The 22,570-nt window shown below is 51.4% G+C and overlaps 1 protein-coding gene across 1 annotated transcript in view; it reads right to left on the reverse strand.

Moving 5' to 3' along the window:
• The window catches only part of LOC129713053 (sorbin and SH3 domain-containing protein 1), a 228,433-nt gene that overhangs the window by 190,838 nt on the left and 15,025 nt on the right, over nucleotides 1-22,570 (reverse strand). Inside the window, 10 exon segments of the mRNA XM_055661932.1 lie at nucleotides 10-73; nucleotides 568-734; nucleotides 2,100-2,129; nucleotides 3,849-3,993; nucleotides 7,267-7,608; nucleotides 12,929-13,146; nucleotides 15,162-15,287; nucleotides 18,779-18,854; nucleotides 18,856-18,869; nucleotides 20,770-20,838. Of these exon segments, the coding sequence (XP_055517907.1) occupies nucleotides 10-73; nucleotides 568-734; nucleotides 2,100-2,129; nucleotides 3,849-3,993; nucleotides 7,267-7,608; nucleotides 12,929-13,146; nucleotides 15,162-15,287; nucleotides 18,779-18,854; nucleotides 18,856-18,869; nucleotides 20,770-20,838 (1,251 nt within the window).

Consider the following 22,570-nt stretch of genomic DNA (forward strand, 5'->3'; position numbering starts at 1 on the left):
TCACCTTACCTCTGCTGACTTTGTGAATCTGCTTGAACATGGCCTTGTACCAATCCTTCGGCCTCTCCAGGTTCTGCAGGTCAGACAACAAGAGAGGAGTTGGCAGCGGCTCCAGGCCCAACCAGGGGGGACCTCATCGAAACGTACAGAACAGTGAAAGGCTCGGATACAGTGGATGTGGAGAGGATGGTTCCACTAGTGGGAGAGTCTAGGACTAGAGGTCACAGCCTCAGAATTAAAGGACGTTCTTGTAGGAAGGAGAAGAGGAGACATTTCCTTAGTCAAAGGGTGGTGAATCTGTGGAAATGTTTGCCACAGAAGGCTGTGGAGGCAACATCAATGGTAGGTAGATTCTTCATTAGTACGGGTGACAGGGGTTTTGGGGAGATGGCAGGAGAATGGGGTTCGGAGGGAGAGATAGATCAGCCATGATTGAATGGCGGAGTAGATTTGATGGGCTTAAGTCAGGCTCGCGACGGCAACCGAGCGGACAGAGAAGGGGACCCCCTCCCCACCCCGGCCTCCCCCCCCCCTCGCCCCCCACTCAAGGGTCCGACTCCCCCTCACCTTAATCCCCAGATCCTCGGGAGCGATGAAGGAAGAGTGGGGGGCCCGAGGACTGTTGTGTCGCCTTGTGTCCACGGCCCCTCCTGCGTGGATGGCCGGGATGAATGCTTCCATAGCTGGGACTGGAGCTGCAGCGTTCCGATCAATTAATCTGTCTGGCACAGAGTCTACAAGCAAAATACAGAGCACAAATATGTGCAAGTCACAAAAATACACCAACTTTCGCAGAGATGTTTAAATCATTAGATCCCACAATGCCTAATAAGGCTGCAAGTGGAGTCACTATTTACCTCTGGGGATAAGCACTGTTCGAATGCAAGAGAACAGAGATGGCAGCGCCCGCTGAGGGATCTCACCCGTGGGTGACCAAGGCTACAGGGGCATCAAGTGGGCATCAGAGGGGGGGCACAATGCAGCAGCGGTGGAGTTGCTGCCTTACAGTGCCAGAGACCCAGGTTCGATCCTGACATCAAGTGCTGTCTGTACGGAGTTTGCACGTTCTCACTGTGACTGCGTGGGTTTTCTCCGGGTGCCCAGGTTTCCTCCCGCACTCCGAAGACGTGCAGGTTTGTACATTAATTGGTTTTGAGTTAAAAGTAGCGTGTAGGATAGTGCTAGTGTACGGGGGGTGAACGCTGGGCCGAAGGGCTGAAGGGCCTGTTTCCACGCTGTTTCTCTGTATCTATATCACTAGCTTGCCTGCTCTCATAAGTTCATGTTCATAAATGATAGCACAACTATCTCTTGATCTTAAGTCAGCCTCGCGACAGTTGCCGTCGCGAGCCTGACTTAAGGTCATGAGATAGGAGCAGAATTAGGCCATTCGGCCCATCAAGTCTACTCAGCCATTCAATCATGGCTGATCTATCTTTCCTTCTCAACCCCATTCTCCTGCCTTCTCCCCGTTGCCTCTGACACCCGTACTAAACAAGAATCTGTCAATCTCCATCTTAAAAATATCCATTGACTTCCACAGATTCACCACCCTCTGGCTAAAGAAATTCCTCCTCATCTCCTTCCTAAAGGAACGTCCTAAAGGAAAGCAAGGGTCTCGGGCAACTTTTCTCTTCCTCTGATAAATCTTCCGATCCCCAGCATCCACCCAAACCCGTGCTAATCAAGAATTTAATCTATCTCTGCCTTAAAAACATCCATTGACTTGGCCTCCACAGCTGCCTGTGGCAATGAGTTCCACAGATTCACCACCCTCTGACTAAAGAAATTCCTCCTCATCTCTTTCCTAAAGGAACGTCCTTTAATTCTGAGACTATGGCCTCTGGTCCTAGACTCTCCCACTAGTGGAAACATCCACTCCACAATCACTCTATCCAGGCCTTTCACTATTCGGTACGTTTCGATGAGGTTTCCTCGCTCATCCTTTCTAAGAAATTTCTTCTCATCTTCTTCCTAAAGGTCTCTTTATTCTGCGGTTATGGCCCCTCCCAAGCTGCGTGATCTACCCAGACTAGTTGCTTGCAGGAACAAAAGCTTTTGTAAAGGAAGGAAGGTAATTTTCTGTTAGCTGCCCTTACCTAACTGACTGTTCAGCCGCTTCTGTTGCTCTGGTGAGAGAAAGAGAAAACATGGTTCATTGAGCGACAAGATGTAGAACACACACCTCCAAAACCTCACATTATTTTTTTTGTTCCATCAAAAATAATTTATTTAATTAATATCACGATACAAAACTAAACTGTGGTATAGGGCCTGTCCCACCGGCGACCATATTGTTGAGTTTAGAAGAGTTTGGGAGAGTTCGAAAGAGTATCATGTTGAAGACCTCCTTCAACTATGTTGAAGACTATCTACAACTACCTTCAACTACCCTCGATTACCCACGACTAACATTTCGACCTACTTCGACTAAACCTACGAGTAAAAAAAAATATTGATTTTTTTCCATGGCGACCTTTGTTTACTCGCGGGCATTTTTCAGCATGTTGAAAAATACGCCGCGACCTAGCTGAGGCCTCGAGTACGCGGAGACTACTCTCGAGCATGAAGGAGAGTAACAAAGACCTCCTACGACCTCGTGTCGACCATGCTGCGAGTATGAGTCGAGGGCAAACTCTTCTAAACTCACCAATTAGGTTGCCGCAGTGGGACTGCCCCTTAACACGCCCAGCACCACAGTACAAAATCACCAAATTATCCAGACGCTAAATTTTCAAACAACTGTGTTACAATCCTTAATAATATAATAAATAACCACTATACAACTATGTGCCTCTCTAACACAACCCGGGCGCAGATGTATCCCCGGTAAAGGCGCAGGTATCCGGGTCGGGCAAAGCCCTCTTCCGCCGGGCGCCATGACTCGTGGATGGCCAGCTCAGCCAGGCCTAGGAGCAACTCAACCCTGCCCACTCTCTAGATCCCGCCACCAGTTCTCCGGTCGCTGACGGCAGAGCTGCTCCTCCCCCGACGGACCCCAGGTGGAGTGGAGGTGCTCCTTGCCCCCCAGACTCTGGCTACAAGTGCCGCTATACTGCTCCCTTCCACCACTCACATTGGGTGCGATGGTCCCAGATGCCATCTTACCTCTTTTCTCAGCACAAGCATGGCTCATGTCCAACACACTCGAACAATGATCAACAGTCCTTGATAATGAATATTAACAATCTGGTCCATTTATAGAATCACACAGCACGGAAACAGACTCTTCGGCCCATCATCTTCATCAGTCTATAGAAGGGTCTCGACCCAAAACGTCACCCATTCCTTCTCTCCAGAGATGATGCCTGTCCCGCTGAGTAACCCCAGCATCTTGTGTCTTCCTTCAGCCCAACTTGCCCACGCCAACCAACATGCCCCATTTACACTAGTCCCACCTGCCTGCCTTTGGCCCACATCCCTCTAAACCTATCCTATCCATGTGTACCCATCTAAATGTTTCTTAACTGTTGTGATGGTCTCAGCCTCAACTACCTTTCCACTGCACCACACCTTTCTGTAAAAAGTTATCCCTTAGGTTCCTATTAAATCTTTTCCCCGTCACCTTGAACCTATCTGGTCCGGTTCTCGACTCCCCTACTCTGGGCAAGAGACTCCGTGTGTCTACCCGATCTATTCCCCTCATGATTTTGTCCAACTCCGGGACACGGAGACGGCCGGGCGAGGAGAGGAGAGGGACATCGGTTGGCGGGAACTGCTCCAGTACATCGAGCGTGCGGGCCGACCGGACTTTGCACGCTGAATAATGGCGCCAAAAATGGTGGCGCCCGCATGTGTAAAATATGCACAGGGGACAAATAAAGCAGCGTTGAAGCATGGCGCCGTACCTCGATTATGCTGCAGCAGGACGATAGTCGGGTTCACGGACGTGGTGGACGGGTAGGCTGAGAACCTGCTGGAGGGGATCAATGGCGGGCAGGAACCCACGCTCTCCACCGTCGGCACTGCTTCACTTATTCTAGGCGGACCATCCTTCCAGACAAGAGAACACAGAGTCAGAGATGCTCAACGTGCCAGCTTACCAAACCGTCCCCTCCACCCCCCCCCCCCCCCCCCCCCCCCCCCCCCCCCCACCAAATCCAAAGTTTACTTTTAAAGAGGTTTAGCAACGGCAGCTTCATCCCGACCCCCTCCCTCAACCAAAAGCAATGCGTCAGGGGTATTCACAGTGCATGCAGCCCTCTGTCTAACCCAGCAAGACAACACAAGGAATGGCACGGTGGCGCAGCGGTTAGAGTTGCTGCCTCACAGCGCCAGAGACCCGAGTTCGATCCTGACTACAGGTGCTGCCTGTACGGAGTTTGTACCTTCTCCCTGTGACCTGGGTGGGTTTCCTCCAGGTGCTCTGGTTTCCTCCCACATCCCAAAGACGTGTGGGTTTGCAGTTTAATTGGCTTCTGTAAATTGTCCCAAGTTTGTAGGATAGAGCTAGTGTAGGGGTGAAGATAGACACAAAATGCTGGAGCAACGCAGCGGGTCAGGCAGCATCTCTGGAGAAAGGGAATGGGTGACATTTGAAGTCAGAACTTCGGGTCTGAAGAAGGATTCCGACCCAAAAACGTCACCTATTCCTTTTCTCCAGAGATGCTGCCTGACCTGTTGTGTCTATCTTTGGTATAAACGTGCATCTGCAGTTCCTTCCTGCACAGCGTATGGGTTATCGATTGTCGGTGCGGACCTGGTGGGCCAAAGGGCCCGTTTCCACACTGTATTTCTAAACTAAACTAAACCCCAAAAACACAACAAAAATTCCCTCACCTATCACCAGAGGCTGCCATTCGGCCCAACCTATTGGTTCTTTGAAAGAGCCTCGGATAGTTGCATGTTCAAAAGTGTTAAAGCAGAATTAGGCCATTTGGCCCATCAAGTCTACACCACCAATCAACCATGGTTGATCTATCTTTCCCTCTTAACCCCATTCTCCTGCCTTCCCCCCCTAAAACCCTGCCAATTGTACTGATCAAACTAAACACCAGTTTGCTGCTGTTCCATCTTGCCCTGTAAAAATCTCCAAGAACTAGCCCAGTTGGAAGTTAGAAGTTGCCATTGAAACTCTTCTTCCCCCCATTCTGTAGACTCATCACGTTTTAGACATTCTGCTCAACTCTATCCATTGAATGGATGTGAACCAATGTCTTCAGCATTTCTCAGCTCATCGACTCTCCTGTTTCCGGGAAGCAGTATCTCTTCAGCAACAACAGTACAATGTTGGTTCCTGCTATTCCATCTTTCCTTAGTGGCAGCGCCCGGGTTTGATCCTGACCTCGGGTGTTGCCTGTGTGGAGTTTGCACGTTCTCCCAGTGACCGCGTGGATTCCTACTGTTTCCTCCCGCATCCTAAAGACGTGCGGGTCTGTAGGTCAATTGGCCTCTGTGTAAATTGTCCTGAGTATGTTGGATAGTACTAGTGTGCGGGGATCGCCAGCCAGCGCGGACTCGGTGGGCAGGAGGGCCCGTTTCCCCACTGTATCTCTAAAGTCTAAAGTAAAGTTACATTGATACATAGAAAAGTAGGCCATTCGGCCCTTCGAGCCAGCACCACCATTCAATGTGATCATGGCTGATCATCCACAATTAGTAGCCCGTTCCTGCCTTCTGCCCAGGGCCCTGAGAGCACTATCTAACTCTCTTTTGAAAGCATCCAGTGAACCGGCCTCCACTGCCTTCTGAGGCAGAGTATTCCACAAATTCACAACGCAACGGGTGAAAAAGGTTTTCCCCATCTCCGTTCTAAATGGCCTACCCCTTATTCTGAAGGTAGACAAAAATGCTCGAGAAACTCAGCGGGTGAGGCAGCATCTATGGAGCGAAGTAATAGGTGAAGTTTAAGGGTCTCGACCCGAAACGTCACCTATTTCCTTCGCTCCATAGATGCTGCCTCACCCGCTGAGTTTCTCCAGCATTTTTGTCTACCTATTATTTTTCCAGCATCTGCAGTTCTTTCTTAAACTACCCCTCATTCTAGGTCTGTGTCCATCCAATGATGCTCAGGCTGGTGAAGTTAGACTGGATGAGAAAAGTGGGATAACAGGAATAGTGTGAATTGGTGATCGTTGGTCAGCATGGACTCAGTGGGCCGAATGGCCTGTTTCTGTGCTGTGGTGGTGTCAATGATCTTATCTGAGCTTCCCCTGGTCTTTACTTAAAAGAATCATACAACACAGAAACAGGCCTACTTGGCCACGAGGCCTAAGCTTGTCTCATTTGCCTGAATGTGGGACTAAACCTTTCACTGTACCTGTCCAAGTGCATTTTAAATGTTGTTATTGGATCAACTACCTCCTCTGGCAGCTCGTGCCACACAGGCAGCGGCCTCTGAGTGAAAACATACTAAAAGGATGTACCTTTAGAAAGGAGATGAGGAAGAACTTATTTAGTCAGAGGGTGGTGAATCTGTGGAATGTTTTGCAACAGGAGTCCAAGTCAATGGATATTTTCAAGGTTGAGATTGGTAGATTGTTGATTAGTACGGGTGTCAGGAGTTATGAGGTGAAGGTAGGAGAATGGGGTTGAGAGGGAGAAATAGATCAGCCATGATTGAATGGTGTAGTAGATTTGATGGGCCGAATGGTGTCATCCTGCTCCTATAACTTGGAAAAAGGGGCCGAAGGGCCTGATTCCATGCTGTATCACTAAAACCAAACTAAACAAGAAGGTTTTCTGGTCACCTGTCAATTAAAACAACTTAAAGAATAACAATTAACTTTCCAAAATACATAAACAGACAATTCTTTCCCCACTGGGTTTTGAGCCGCGGAATAACTTAGCTGTACTGGGGGAGGGGGGGGTAGAGGTTTCGGCCATGTTTGGGCAATATAGGCATGGCCAGGCACAGACTCATAACACAGCAAGCAATGCATGCACAGCACTGCCCCAGTGTCTGGCAGTGGATCTTTGAACATCTCCCAACACTGAGGGCCGGCTACCAAAGGCAAGTGGCCGCTTTCCGCGTGCAGCAATGCAGTTATCGCATGCAGTGTCCATGCAAGGCGGGGTGCCGGCACGGAGGCCGATGCAGCAGCTGTGGCGAGGGCCGCGGTGGGCAAGACTGGCGAGGGGGACGGGCACAGGGTAGCATGGGGAGGGGAGGAGAGGTTTGACCAGGGTGGGTTAAAGAAGCACATTCCCGCCCCGGGATGGCGGTGTCTGGCGCTCGGAGGCGGGAGCAAGGGTGGCAGCCATGGGTGGCAAGGAGCTGGCAGTAGATGGGGTGGCAGGTAGCAAGGTGAGAACCATGGGTCTTACTGTAGGCGTGGGCCGGTGGGCGAGCTCGGAGTCCGTGTCGCGGTGTAGGATGGCAGCGGGCGGTGGCAGCTTGGGCACCGGTGGGTTAACAGGAGAGGTGGAGGAGGAGGAGCAGGAGGAGGCCGGGGAGGGGCTCGCCCCCTTCTGTAGGTGAGGCGGGATGAAGTCGTCGAGGGTGGGCAAGGTCAGCCGTGCCGTGGATGGACGCGGTGGCGGTGTGGGCGATGTGGCGGGCTCGGCTGGCACCGGGCCTGGCGCAGCCCCGCACGGGCTCCCTCCACCCGCGTTCTCCCTCTCCGCTGTGGCAGCGGGTGCCCAGCTCGCCTCACACTGCGCTAAGTCCTGCGGGAAGAGAGCCGCCGTTCAGTCTGAGTTTCTCCGCCCCTTCTCTCCGGAGAGATGCTGCCTGTCCCGCTGAGTTACTCCACCGCTCTGTGTCTGCCCTTGGCATCACTAGACAAGGCCGCATTCTCCACTGACCCTTGACTTCACTGCACACCCAACTCAGCTGGTGGCAGAAGGGGGATAGCACGGCCTCGACGGTGGAGTGGCCCTGCAGCAGCCTGGGCCTCGACTGGACCGGGCTCCGCTCCACGAGGCCCAGCACGTGGACCAGACGCGGCCTAGAGCGGCGGAGAACACCACGGCTAGGCTTGGCCAGGCCGATCCTGCAACGTCGCCATGACAACGGGCCTTCATGGTCAGGTCAAGAACCCTGCACTCACGACAGGGACTTGAAAATGGCGCCCAATCTGTCAACTCTCAGAGTACTGTCCACTTGTGCTGTATCCAAGATGCTTATCTAAGATGTATCTAAGTGCTTCTGTGTCGTGATGCATGTACTGAACTGAAAACAAACATGAATTTCACTGTAGCCTGGTACATGGGGCCAATAAAGTACTATACCAGACCCTGGTTAGAGCAACATCATCCTGTCCAAACCTCAGGCAGCCCCCTCCATGTCTGGTCACCAAGATTGACATCCTCTTGTTTAAAAACCAACACGTGGACAAAATTCAGCAGACGAAAGGTCAAGCCAGGCCAAGTAATGATGACAGACACAAAATGCTGGAGTAACACAGCAGGTCAGGCAGCATCCCGGCTGGGTTACTCCAGCACTTTGTGTCTATCTTTGGTTTAAACCAGCATCCGCAGAATCCTTCCTACAGAAGTAATGGTGCAGAGGTTTTGAAGTAAGAAGCCATGACACAGTAGCTCAGCGGGTCAGGCAGCATCCCCAGAGAGAACATGGACATGCAACGTCACCTATCCATGTTCTCCGGAGATGCTGCCTGACTCGCTGAGTTACTCCAGCACTCTGTGTCTTCTTTTGTAAACCACCATCTGTAGTTCCACAGCGGTAGAGTTGCTGCCTCACAGCGCCAGAGATCCAGGTTCGATCCTGACTGCAGTTGCTGTCTGAGCGGAGGTTGCACGTTCTCCCTGTGACCTGCGTGGGTTTTCTCCAGGTGCTCCAGGCTTCCTCCTGCACTCCAAAGACGTGCATGTTTGTAGGTTAATTGTCCCTAGAGTCTGCAGGATAGAACTAGTGCATGGGTGATCGCTGGTTGGCACGGACTCTGTGGGCCGAAGGGCCTGTTTCTACGCTGTATCTCTAAACGACACTGACTAGTTCCTTGTGTCTGCAGATTACTCTCTCTGCAGAAGGCTCCCCACCCCAGCCCCCACAATAGAGCAGCACGGTGGCGCAACGGTAGAGTCGCTGCCTACAGCGCTCACAGCGCCGGTGACCCGGGTTCCATCCCGACTACGGGTGCTGTCTGTACGGAGTTTGCACGTTCTCCCTGTGACCTGCGTGGGTTTTCTCCGGGTGCTCCGGTTTCCTCCCACACTCCAAGGACGTGCATGTTTGTAGGTTAATTGGCTTCTGTAAATTGTCCCTTGCGTGTGTAGGATAGAATTAATGTGAACGGATGTTTGCTGATCGGTACGGTCTTGGTGGGCCGAAGGGCCTGTTTCCACACTGTATCTCTACAGTAAACTAAACTAAACTAAATTAAACTAAACTAATCTAAAGTAAATTAATCTAAACTGACCAGAGCCAACGGTGTAACAGTGAAGCGAGATCTTCAGACACTGCTGTGTGTCACAGCCTGTATGTGTGCGTGTGTCATAGCGTGTGTATGCGTGTGTGTGCGCGTGTGTCACAGCCTGTATGTGTGCGTGTGTCATAGCGTGTGTGTGTGTGTGTGTGTGTGTTACAGCGTGCAGGGTGTTGCTAAATGGCAGGTTGAACCAACTTGGATACAGTGCCCACACACACACCAGAGGCCAGTGAGCATAAACCAAGAAAGCCACTCACAGGCAGACATGCGTTTCTTCGCTGGAATAGAGTGGCACAGAGACTAAAATAAAGGGGGGGGTTTGGGGGGGAGTGTTGGACAGTGACTTTGGTGGGGGTGGGGGTGGGGGTGAGTGGACCTTATCAAGGGGTGTGTGGGGGGGGGGAGAGGGGTGAGAAAACGACACACACGCACACACACCCACGCAAAGTGAACGTTAAATAGATACCCCGCTGCCTCCGTTTGCCCCGTGAAGGGGACTCCCTCGGGCGGTGGCTCGATTCTCCGCTGGTCTCGTGCCCATCTTCTCCCAGTCCGTCTCCGGCCTTCCAGCCTGGGGCGAGGGGATGTAGTGCGGGGGTCCGCGAGGAGCAGGCGGGGAGGCGGCAGCTTCGCCACCCGGGTGGTGGGAGGGCAGCGGTGGGCGGCGGGGCGGAGGGGCCAGGGCCACGTAGAGGTTCGAGACTTTCCTCTGCCGTGTGGCATCGGGCGGGGGCACGGTGCCACCCTCACCCACCGTGATCCAGGTGAACCCTGGCACCTCGCCACCGCCGGGACACGGCACGGCAAACCTCTCGGTACATGCGCTGGGCTCGGGTCTAATGTGGACGTAGTCCAGAATGGGGACTGGGGCAAAATGGGACAACTTGACCTTGTTGCAAGGGCGCCAAGCAAAGCTTTCTTCTCTCGGTGGAAGGGGGATGGGAGGGGGCTACTCACCAAGCGGTGTTTGTGTAACGAAAAAAATAGACAACAAAACGCAAACAACACAAAAGAAAATAATAATTAAAGTAAGTGGAGGGAAATTAAACCTGAGGAAAATAATTCACAATTGTTGAATCACAAGCTTGACACGGGCGGCACGGTGGCGCAGCGGGTGGAGTTGCTGCCTCACAGCGCCAGAGACCCAGGATCGATCCTGACTACGGGTGCTGTCTGTACAAAGTCTGTACGTTCTCCCCGTGACCTGCGTGGGTTTTCTCCGGGTGCTCCGGTTTCCTCCCACATTCCAAAGACATACAGGTTTGTAGATTCATTAGCTTTGGTAAAAGATTGTAAATTGTCCCTGGTGTGTGTAGGATAGTTCTAGTGTACGGGGTGATCGCTGGTCGGCGCGGACTCCCGTGGGCCGGAGGGCCTGTTTCCGCGCTGAATCTCTTAAACTAAACTAAACGGCAATGAGATCTCGTCCACATAGACCTCCTCCAGAGCCAGCAGCTCAATCGTTCGTGCATTCACAACAAGCTTCCTCACAATTTTGCTTCATCATCCCTTCCCTTCCGCATTCTTTAAATATTTCCACTTCTGCCTCCTTGTTGCTTCTATGTTTCATCCCCCCCCCTCCCCCCCCTTCTACCCCAACCCCATCATCCGGTTAGTTCCCAATTCCTGGAACATTCTTCTTAAACCTGCATTTCTCTTTTTCCAACCCTCTCCACCTTCAAAGTTCTCATTTCATTTATCCCCAAACTTTTCAACACAAGACATCTCGTCTGGCTGGTTGCCAAGATTCGTGCTCAATAATACTTATATGTAACACTGTGCAGTCTTGTTCCCTGGCCCCACTACTCAGAGCAGAATTAGCCATTCGGCCCATCAAGTCCACTCCGCCATTCAATCATGGCTGACCTATCTTTCCCTCTCAACCCTATTCTCCTGCCTTCTCCCCACAACCCCCGACACCCATACTAATCAAGAATCAGTCAATTTCTGCCATCGACTTGGCCTCCACCGCCGTCTGTGGCAATGAATTCCACATATTTCCACACATGAGGGGGAGAATCTGGATATTTACTAACGTTTCATGTTGATTTCAAGAACTCTGTGTCTTTTCTTTTTTTCTCATCGACTTGGCCTCCAATTAATTTAATCAATCTCGCCGTTCAAATACTGGTGGTTGAAAAGTGAATTACCACATATTCACACCACCCTCTGACTAACGGAATTCCTCCTCATCGCCTTTCTAAACTATGTCAGTTGAATGTGATCAGATTATTCCGTTAAATAACAAATTACTTTGCACAGAGGTCAACTGAACCTCTTCTGCTGTCTGAATGAGGCCACACACAAGTTGGAGGAACAACACCTCATATTTCACTTGGGCAGCCTACACCCAAGCAGTATGAATAGTGATTGCTCTAATTGTAAGTTACCATGCATTCGTCCTGCAAGTTTCACTGTTCGTATCCCCTCGTTATCACCTCCTCCACCGCTAACAATGGACCAGGTAATTATCAGGCATCTGAGCCCTGCTACCAACAACTATCGACATCATTGGGGACCCTCAAGGGCCTGTCCAACTTGCCGATTATTTCAGCGACTGCCGGCGTCATGTCAGGGTCGGCAAAAGATTTTGAACATTTCAAAATCCAGCGGCGACAAAAAAAATGTTGCGACACTTGAGGAAACACCGCGCGTCATACGTCATCACGCCGCGACTTTTTCGGTGACCTGATACGTCAGTTAATGATGCCGGCAGTCGCCGAACAAATCGCCAAGTGGGACAGGCCCTTGTGGCTATCTTTGATCAGACTTTACTGGACTTTATCGTGTATTAAAAGTGCATGTTATTCTCTTGATCATGTACCTGCACACTGTGGATGGATCGATTGTAATCATGTGTTGTCTTTCCGCTGACCACTGTACCAGGACAATCTCACCTGACAATAAACTAATTGTGGGCTCTTTGGCTATTGGTGCCGGCTCTGATTTGTTCTGTACCTTTATCATGCCCCTAGTTTCTCTCTCTCCCCTGTTAGATTGCAACCTTGTCGTGGTCGGGGAGCTTGTGTGTCTCAGTGACCCCTAGAGCTATGCCAGCGGGAGATTTGTCTCCTGTTAGGGTCTCCCATGCTGGACAGGTCGAAGGGTAAAGGCGAGACCAAGAGCGATCCACTGGTCCTCCAGGTTGGAGGTTGAGCACAGGGCTAACAACTCTGTCTCGTAAAACAAATATGTGACGGAAACAGCAACTGAAGGAACCAACAAGGAGTGGGGGACCTTCGTTGATGCCCTACATGCCAGGTGGCATAATCGGCAGTAAGTAGGTAAGTAAGTAAGTTTCTCTCTCCCCTGACTCTCAGTCTGAAGATCGGACTTTACTGGCTTTACCTTGCACTAAAGGTTCTTCCCTTATCCTGTATCCGTGCACTGCGAATGGCTCGATTGTAATCATGTATTGTCTTTCCGCTGGCTGGTTAGCACGCAACAAAAGCCGTTCACGGTACCACGCTACACGTGACTGTAAACTGAACTGAACTGAAGAAGGGGCTCGACCCGAAACGTCTCTAGAGAAGCTGCCTGACCCGCTGAGCGACTCCAGCACTTTGTGGTCTAACCAAGGATAGAAGGCTCTGTACCTGAGGCGATGACTTGTGGTCGCCGGGCAGATTTGGACGTACGCTACGAAACCCTTTGGCCGCCAGTGAGGATGGAGAGGTTTCTCCGTTGGTCTCGCCAGACGAGGTGTCTGGAGGTTGCGACGGCACGAGGCGGCCAGCGTCGCCAACAAGCGCGCCCGGCGCAGGTCCGGACACGAGGAAAGTCTGCTCCCTCCCTCCTGCATTCAACTCGGTATCTGCACGTTTATAGACATGGAGAGGGAGAGGGAAGGGAGGGGAGGGACGGGGAGGGGGGGGGGAAGAGAGAGAAGGGAGAGTCACTCACGCTGTAGAACAGACCACCACCCGAAGTATCGCATTCATGACGGGGCTGAGGAAGGGTCTCGGCCCAGCAACGTCACCCATTCCTTCTCCCCAGAGACGCTGCTGCCTGTCCCGCTGAGTTACTCCAGCATTTTATGTCTATATCTACGGGACTTCTCCCCAGCACGGTGGGCGATGGCTGGTTGTAAGCTGTTTGTTGCCATGGCAACTCGCTCAAAGCGCGATGCCCTTTGCAATTCCTGATCTCCCCGCTCGCACAATGTAGCATTGATGCAAGCAGATGAAGGCCAGCATTGTTCCCCAGCGACCATTATTCCCTCGCAGAGACAGAATCCCCCCCACCCCCCCGAAAAAGTCAAATCATTCCACATTGTTCACTGATGGTTCACAACACAGCAGAGCAGAGCAGGCTGGGAAATGTCACAAAGAGCCCGGTTTGGACAAAAATACATTCATTGTCGCGTAGGCCGGCTGGAGAACAAAGCAAGGCCTTCCAATGTTTTTCTGATGAGAACTGCTGCCTCCCCCACCCCCCCCCAGTATAGACAGGGCTGGAGAGAAACAAAATCTAAACCTTCCTTCCTAACATTGATCACAAAAGCTCAAACAAGCCCGAGGTTTGGTCTTTCACCCACAAAGTCCACGTTCATCAGTTCAAGGAGCAGAGTTAGGCCATTCGGCCCATCAGGTCTACTCCGCCGTTCAGTCATGGCTGATTTGTCTCTCCCTCTCAGCCCCATTCTCCTGCCTTCTTCCCATAACCCCTGACACCCGCACTAATCAAGAATCTAACTATCTCCGGCTTAAAAATATCCATTGACGGCCTCCACAGCCTGTGGCCATGAATTCCAGATTCATAGGGTGCGGGGTGTAAGGAACGGCTGCCAGAAGAGGTGGTTGAGGCAGGGACCATTATGACATTTAAGAAGCAATTAGACTTGGTGCATGGATAGGACAGGCTTAGAGGGATATGGGCCAAATGCAGGCAGGTGGGACTTGTGCAGTTGGGGCATCTGGGCTTGTATTCACTGAAATTTAGAAGTATGAGAGGGGATCTCATGGAAACATATAAAATTATTAAGGGATTGGACAGGCTAGGTATAGGAAAAATGTTCCCAATGTTGGGGGAGTCCAGAACCAGGAGATCACAGTGTAAGAATAAGGGGTAGGCCATTTGGGACTGAGATGAGGAATTATCTGCTGCAGAAGACAGTGGAGGCCAATTCACTGAATGTATTCAAGAGAGTTAGATATAGGTCTTAGGACTAACGGAATCAAAGGATATGGGGAGAAAGCAGGAATGAGGCACTGATTTTGATGATCAGCCATGATCATATGCTGGCTCGAAGGGCCGAATGGCCTACTCCTACACCTTATTTTCTATGTTTCTATCTTTAGTCAGAGGGTGGTGAATCTGTGGAATACTTTGCCACAGAAGGCTGCGGAAGCCGTCAATGGATAGTCTTATGGCAGAGATAGTTAGATTCTTGATTAGAACGGATGTCAGGGGTTACAGGGAGAAGGCAGGAGAATGGGGTTAGGAGGGAGAGATTGATCAGCCATGATTGATTGGCGGAGTAGCTGCTCCTATCACTTATCACTTATGAAGTTATGACCTTATGGTATGTTGGCAGGTGTGGGCATGCTGGGCTGAAGGGCCTGTTTCCATGCTGTATGGCTCTATGACTACGATTCGCTGCAAGCCCAACACGAATCCATGCCCTTCCGAGGCGCTGCTCTTCGTAACCGCGTGTGGAGGTAAGGGCTCAAACCCATCGAGGGTTCAGCTCATCGGCAAGGACACGGCTCTGTGCCAGGGAGGGAGCGAGTAAGGGGGAGGAGGGATTTAGGTCGGGGAGTGGTTCGAGGGGGGGGCTTCGATAGTGCATTGAGTAATGGAGGGAGAGGGGTGAAGCCAAGGCCTTACTGTGGTTGCTGGGCAGTTCCTGGGCATCCAGGTCTGGAGTCCGGGCGAGCAATGGATCCATGCCCACAGTTGTCCACAAGGTGACCGAGCCCTTGCCCACACTCACCTTCAGTGGGTCAGAGTCTGCTGAGGGAGAGAGAGAGAGGGGAGAGAGAGAGGAGAGAGAGAGAGAGAGAGAGGAGAGGAGGGAGGGAGGAAGGGAGGGGGAGGGAGATAGAGAGAGAGGGGGGGAGGGGGAGAGAGAGAGAGAGAGTGGGGGAGAAGGGAGAGAAGGAGAGGGAAAAGAGGGGAGAGAGAGAGAGGGTGAGAGAGAAAGGAGAGAGGTAGAGAGAAAGAGGGGGAGGAGAGGGGGAGGGCGATAGATAGAGGACAGGGGAGTAGGGAGAGGGGGGGGGGGAGAGAGGGGGAGAGAGGAGAGGGAGAAGGAGAGGGGGAGAGAGAGTGAGGAGAGGGAGAGGGGGAGGAGAGGGAGAGGGGGAGAGGAGAGGGAGGGGGAGAGGGAGAGGGAGAGGGAGAGGGAGAGGGGAGAGGGAGGGGAGAGAGGGAGAGGGGAGAGGGAGAGGGGAGAGGGGGAGAGAGGGAGAGGGAGAGGAGAGGGGGGGGAGGGAGGGGGAGGGTGAGGGGGGGAGAGAGGGGAGGGGGAGGGGAGGGGGGAGGGGGGGAGGGGGGGCGGGGAGGGGAGGGGGGGCGGGGGGGGGGGGAGCGAGGGGGGAAGGGCGGGGGGAGGGGGAGGGGGGGAGGGGGAGGGGGAGGAGAGGGGGAGGGGGAGGGGGAGGGGGAGAGGGAGAGAGGGAGAGAGTGAGGAGAGGGAGATCATTCAGTGATTGTTCCCGGGTTCAGGGTGGGCAGGGCAGGCCGGGCAGATACCCACGGGCTCTCTACCACAACCAGCTCTGTATGTGTGCTACTCACACCTCACTGGTGAGGGGCACTGCCTAGTGAGAGGGGGACGGTGAGAAGGAGGGGTGGTCAATTGGGAAGGAATCAGTGGGAATGCGGAACAATATTCACTGTCATAAGAAATAGGAGCAGAATTAGGCCATTCAGCCCATCTAGTCACCTCCGCCATTCAATCATGTCTGATCTATCTCTTCCTCCTAACCCCATTCTCCTGCCTTCTCCCCATAACCCCTGACACGCGCACTAATCACGAATCTATCTATCTCTGCCTTAAAAATATCCACTGACTTGGCCTCCACTGCTTTCTGTGGCAATGAATTCCACAGATTCACCACCCTCTGACTAAAGACATTCCTCCTCACCTCCTGTCTAAAGGAAGGTCCCTTTCATTCTGAGGCTGTGGCCTCTAGTCCTTGACTCTCCCGCTAGTGGAAACATCCACCAGTCATAGAGCGATAGACATGGAAACAGGCCCTTCGGCCCAACTTGCCCACACTGACCAACATGTCTCAGCAACACTTATCCAACCTGCCTGCGTTTAGCCCACGTCCCTCTAAACCTGTCCCATCCATGTACCAGTCCAACTGTTTCTTAAATGTTGCAACACTCCCAGCCTCAAGTACCCCCTCCAGCAGCTCGATCCATACACCCTCCACCCTCTGTGTGAAAGAATTACCCCTCGGGTTCCTATAGAGATCTTTCTCCCCTTCACCTTAAACCTATATCCTCCGGTTCCCGACTCCCCGACTCTGGGCAAGAGACTCTGTGCATCTACCTATTCCTCTCATGATGGTGTACACCTCAATAAGATCCCCACAGATCCTCTATAACATGGTCCTCAGTAGATGAGGAGGAATTCTTTAGTCAGAGGGTGGTGAATATGTGGAATTCATTGCCACAGAGGGCTGTGCAGACCACGTCAATGGATATTTTTAAGGTGACGGTTGATGATTAGTGCGGGTGTCAAGGGTTATGGGGAGTAGGCAGGAGAATGTGTTTGAGAGGGAAAGATACATCAGCCATGATTGAATGGCGGAGTAGACTTGATGGGCCGAATGGCCTAATTCTGCTCCTACCACTCATGAACACCTCCATAAGATTCTCTCCTCATCCACTCTATCCAGACCTTTTGTTATCCGCTAGGTTTCAATGAGATCTCCAGCTCTGATGTAAAGCGAGCTGTATTCGAACCGGAGAGGCAGAGGGAAGGTTCGAATGGCAAGATGTTTCTGCAATCCGTTGACAGCAATAAAGACCAGTGGGAAAGTCCAGGACCAGAGGCCGGAGCCAAAAAACATGAGGAGGAATTTCTTTACACAGAGGGTGGTGAATCTGTGGAATGGGGAGATGGTTCCCGAGGCCAGTTCATGGCTATATTTAAGAGGGAGTGATGTGGCAGATTTGGCTAAGGGATCAGGGGGTATGGAGAGAAGGCAGGTACGGGAACTGTGGAGGCCAAGCAGGCTCGAAGGGGTGAATGGCCTATCCTGGAATTATGTTTAGAGGTGGATTGATTGGCGGAGTTTCAGGGATTAGAATTCTGCTCTACCACTCATAAGATTCTCTCCTCATCCACTTACGGGTGTCAGCGGTTAGGTGGGAGAAGGCAGGAGCGAGCTGTATTCGGTTAGGAGGGAGGTTGAAAGCAATGATGACCAAAGTCCGTGAAGCAATGGGTACTGAGTTGGAATGATGATAGAGGGGAAAGTCCAGGTGGTGCATGGGCCGAATGAGCAGGCTGAGGAGGAATTTCTTTAGTCAGATGTGGTGTCCATCTGTGGAATTTATTGGGATGGGCTGTGGAGGCCAAGTAATGGATAATTTTGCTCCTATGTCTCGATGACAGATCCATAGTTGTTCATCGGGTTGGAAGGAGGAAGAGGGATTAGGAGGGAAATGAGATCTCCATGGATCTGATGTTAAAGCACAGGCTCGATACTTTTCTCAGCTCCTATGGTTCGAACTTACCAAGAATAGTTGTTGACAGGCGTTGGGAGTGGGAAAGTCTCAAAACACAGGTGGAGGGTCCAGTATGAACAATGAGGGGCGTTGGAGAGGGTTTAGATCAGAGGGTTGGGTTGGAATCTGTGGAATTGTAGTACCTGAATAGGCTTGGAAAGATAGTGGATGACGGCTCTTGAAGGTACTAATTTTGGTGGGGGGGGTGGGTGGGATATGGGGAGAAGGTTGGGAAGAGGGGGGAGGAGAAGGGGTTATGAGGGCAAAGGGTAGATTGGCAGACATGAATAATGGTGGCGGTGAGGGGTAGACTTTGATGGGCGGAGGGCTGGCGGTCTCGGCCACTGGAAGAGAATAGTTGGATTTGGAATGGAGGAGGGATTTCTTTCTAAACAGATCTCAAAATCACAGGTGCTTTTGGGTCCAGTATCTGAGGAAGAATGAGCTGGCGTTGGAGAGGGTTTACGAGAATGATCCCAGGAATGATTGGGTTAATGTACGATGAGCGTTTGACGGCACTGGGCCTGTACTCGCTGGAGCTTAGAAGGATGAGGGGGGAGTACTGAATAGTGAAAGGCTTGGATAGAGTGGATGCGGAGAGGATGTTTCCACTAGTGGAGAGTGTAGGACCAATGGCTGAAAGTAAAATGACCTGCTTTTGGAAAAGGGGCAAGGGGGGGGGGTGGGTGGGAGGGGAACGCTGTTGGGAAGAGGGGGTAAAGGGGTTATTTCGGGCAAGGGTTGATAGGCAGACATACCTGTGGTCATCGTCATGTCAAGGTGGGCTCCCGGTGGCGGCGAGGGGTAGACTTTGATGGCGGAGGTGACCGTGGCGGGGGGTCTCGGCCACTGCGGGTACAAAACACGTCACTCATCCACTGGGGGAGAGAAGGAGGGGGGGCAGCCTGACACCCCAGACACAACCCCTCCCCCCACACCCCTCCCCACCCCAACAGTTGTCCAGGAGCAACACGCAACGTCACCCCACCCCACCCCACCCACCCCAGTCAGTCCCAAGGGAGATCGCGACGGAGGGGCGGGCAAAAGACGGCGAAAGGTTTACGCGGGAGCCCATCCGAAGAATCATCGGATAGTGGGGCTGGGAGGGGCAAGGAGCTGGCAGGAGGGTGGAACGGGGTAATACCCCCAGTGCCTTCAAGGTCGGCTGCAGGAGGCAACCCCGGGACACGGAGACGGACGGGTGAGGAGAGGAGAGGGACGTCGGTTGGTGGGAACTGCTCCAGTACATCGAGCGTGCAGACGGACCGGACTTTGGACGCTGAATAATGGCGGCGTAAATGGAGTGTGGGCTCAGTTTGAGTTTAGTTTTGTTTATCAGTTCAGTTTAGATTAGTTTAGTTTACTTTATTTAGTTTGAGCTTAGTTTAGCTTAGTTTGATCTTAGTTTATCTTAGTTTAGCTTAGTTTGAGCTTAGTTTGAGCTTGAGTTTAGCTTAGTTTGAGCTTAGTTTGAGCTTAGTTTAGCTTTAGCTTTTTGAGTTTAGTTTAGCTTAGTTTAGCTTAGTTTGAGCTTAGTTTAGCTTAGTTTGAGCTTAGTTTAGCTTAGTTTAGCTTAGTTTGAGTTTAGTTTAGCTTAGTTTGAGCTTAGTTTAGCTTAGTTTGAGCTTAGTTTAGCTTAGTTTAGCTTAGTTTGAGCTTAGTTTGAGCTTAGTTTAGCTTAGCTTAGTTTGAGCTTAGTTTAGCTTAGTTTGAGCTTAGTTTAGCTTAGTTTGAGCTTAGTTTAGCTTAGTTTAGCTTAGTTTAGCTTAGTTTAGCTTAGTTTGAGCTTGAGTTTAGTTTATTGAGGTTAGTGAAAAGCTTTTTGTTGCGTGCTAACCAGCCAGTGGAAAGACAATACATGATTACTATCGAACCATTCATATGAGAAAAGGAATAAAGTGAATAACGTTTAATGCAAGAGAGAGTTAATAAAGTCCAAACAAAGATAGTCCGAGGGTCTCTAATGAAGTAGATAGCAGTTCAGGACAGCTCTCTAGTAGATGGTAGGATGGTTCAGTTGCCTGATACCAGCTGGGATGAAACTGTCACATGCAAGATGCATATTACAGGCACCTCAGTCAGAGAGCAGGGAAGCAGGCCCTTCAGCCCATCGCACTCTGCCCACCATTAAGCACCTATATTTACTCTAATCCCACACAGGGGCCATTTAATTCTCTCTATATTGCCATCAACTGCCTCGGACTCTCCCATCACCCCCACACTATAACAGCCACACTGTATCTCTAAAGTCTAAAGACCCTCAAGGTCGGCAGCGGTAGAGTTGCTGCCTTACAGCAGCAGAAACCCGCATTCAATCCTGACTACGGGCGCTGTCTGTATGGAGTTTGTACGTTCCCCCCGTGACCTGCGTGGGTTTTCTCCGGGTGCTCCGGTTTCCTCCCACACTCCAAAGGCGTGCAGGTGTATAGGTTAATTGGCTTTGGTAAAAAATTGTAAATTGTCCCTATTGTGTGTGTAGGATAGTGCTGGTGTAACGGGCGATTGGTGGTCGGCACGGACTCGATGGGCAGAAGGGCCTGTTTCCGCGCTGTAGCTCTGAAGCCATGTATCTGTACACTGTGAACGGCTCGATTGTAATCATGTATTGTCTTTCTGCTGACTGGATAGCACGCGACAAAAAGCTTTACACTGTACCTCGTTACCCGTGACAATAAACCACACTGAAACTTGAGTCCACGGTCTAAAGACTCTGACATTAATGGGGCACTCGTTGAGAAAGGGCCGCTACCTCGATCAAGCTGCTGCCGGTTGGTGGGGAGCCCGTTCACGATGGTCTCGGTGATGGTGACTTTGTGCTCTGCAAGGAAGAAGCGGAGGCAGTGAGATGGAGGACAAGCGTCTCGACACGAAGCGTCACCCATTCCTTCTCTCCAGAGATGCCGCCTGTCCCGCTGAGTTACACCAGCACTTGGTGCACAGGAATCGGCTGCTGACCCACGAGAGTTACGCTGAATATAACGTCGTCAATCCAACCTCATCTGTCTGCACCTGCTACATATCCCCTTCCACTCTGTATATCCATATGCCTATTGAAAAACCTCTTAAACACTGCTATCCTGTCTGCCTTCACAACCACCCCTGGCAATGTGTTGCAGTAGAGTTGCTGCCTGACAGTGATGCAGCAGTAGAGACCCCGGTTCAAGTGCGGAGTTTGTACGTTCTCCCCGTGACCTGCGTGGGTTTTCTCCAAGATCTTCGGTTTTCTCCCGCATTTCAGACGTACAGGTTTGTAGGTGTGGGTGTAAAATATCCCCAGTGTGTGTAGGATAGTGTTAATGTGCGGGAATCGCTGGTCGGCGCGGACTGGGTGGGCCGAATGGCCTGTTTCTGCGCTGTGTCTCTCGACTAAACTAAACTAAACTGTGTAAAAACCTGTCCCGCACATCTCCACATCTTCCCCCTCTCCAAATGGCTGCGCCCTCTAGTGGTGGGTATTTCCACCCTGGGGAAATGGTTCTGACTGCCGACCCTATTGATGCCTCTCAGAATGTTATACACTTTTACTTTCTCTCCTCAGCCTCTGATGTTCCATGGAAAACAATCCAAGTGTGTCCAACCTTGCCCCGTAGCTGAAACCCTCTAATCGAGACAGTTTTCTGGTAAATAGACACAAAGAGCTGGAGTAACTCTGCCGGATAGGCAGTGGATTCTAGTAAACCTCCTATGCACCTGCTCCAAACCCACCACCTCCTTCCTGTGATGGGGTGACCAGAACTGCACGCGACTCTAAAGGGAGCCTAACCTAAGTCTTATAGAACTGCATTATGAAAAGTATATGGCAGTGTTAGCTGTGAGGAGGATGCTAGGAGACTGCAAGGTGACTTGGATAGGCTGGGTGAGTGGGCAAATGTTTGGCAGATGCAGTATAATGTGGATAAATGTGAGGTTATCCATTTTGGTGGCAAAAACAGGAAAGCAGACTATTATCTAAATGGTGGCCGACTAGGAAAAGGGGAGATGCAGCGAGACCTGGGTGTCATGGTACACCAGTCATTGAAAGTAGGCATACAGGTGCAGCAGGCAGTGAAGAAAGGGAATGGTATGTTAGCTTTCATAGCAAAAGGATTTGAGTATAGGAGCAGGGAGGTTCTACTGCAGTTGTACAGGGTCTTGGTGAGACCACACTTGGAGTATTGCGTACAGTTTTGGTCTCCAAATCTGAGGAAGGACATTATTGCCATAGAGGGAGTGCAGAGAAGGTTCACCAGACTGATTCCTGGGATGTCAGGACTGTCTTATGAAGAAAGACTGGATAGACTTGGTTTATACTCTCTAGAATTTAGGAGATTGAGAGGGGATCTTATAGAAACTTACAAAATTCTTAAGGGGTTGGACAGGCTAGATGCAGGAAGATTGCTCCCGATGTTGGGGAAGTCCAGGACAAGGGGTCACAGCTTAAGGATAAGGGGGAAATCCTTTAAAACCGAGATGAGAAGAACTTTTTTCACACAGAGAGTGGTGAATCTCTGGAACTCGCCGCAGAGGGTAGTCGAGGCCAGTTCATTGGCTATATTTAAGAGGGAGTTAGA

This window comes from Leucoraja erinacea, chromosome 34, assembly GCF_028641065.1.
Source record: "Leucoraja erinacea ecotype New England chromosome 34, Leri_hhj_1, whole genome shotgun sequence".
Taxonomy (NCBI): Eukaryota; Metazoa; Chordata; class Chondrichthyes; order Rajiformes; family Rajidae; genus Leucoraja; species Leucoraja erinaceus.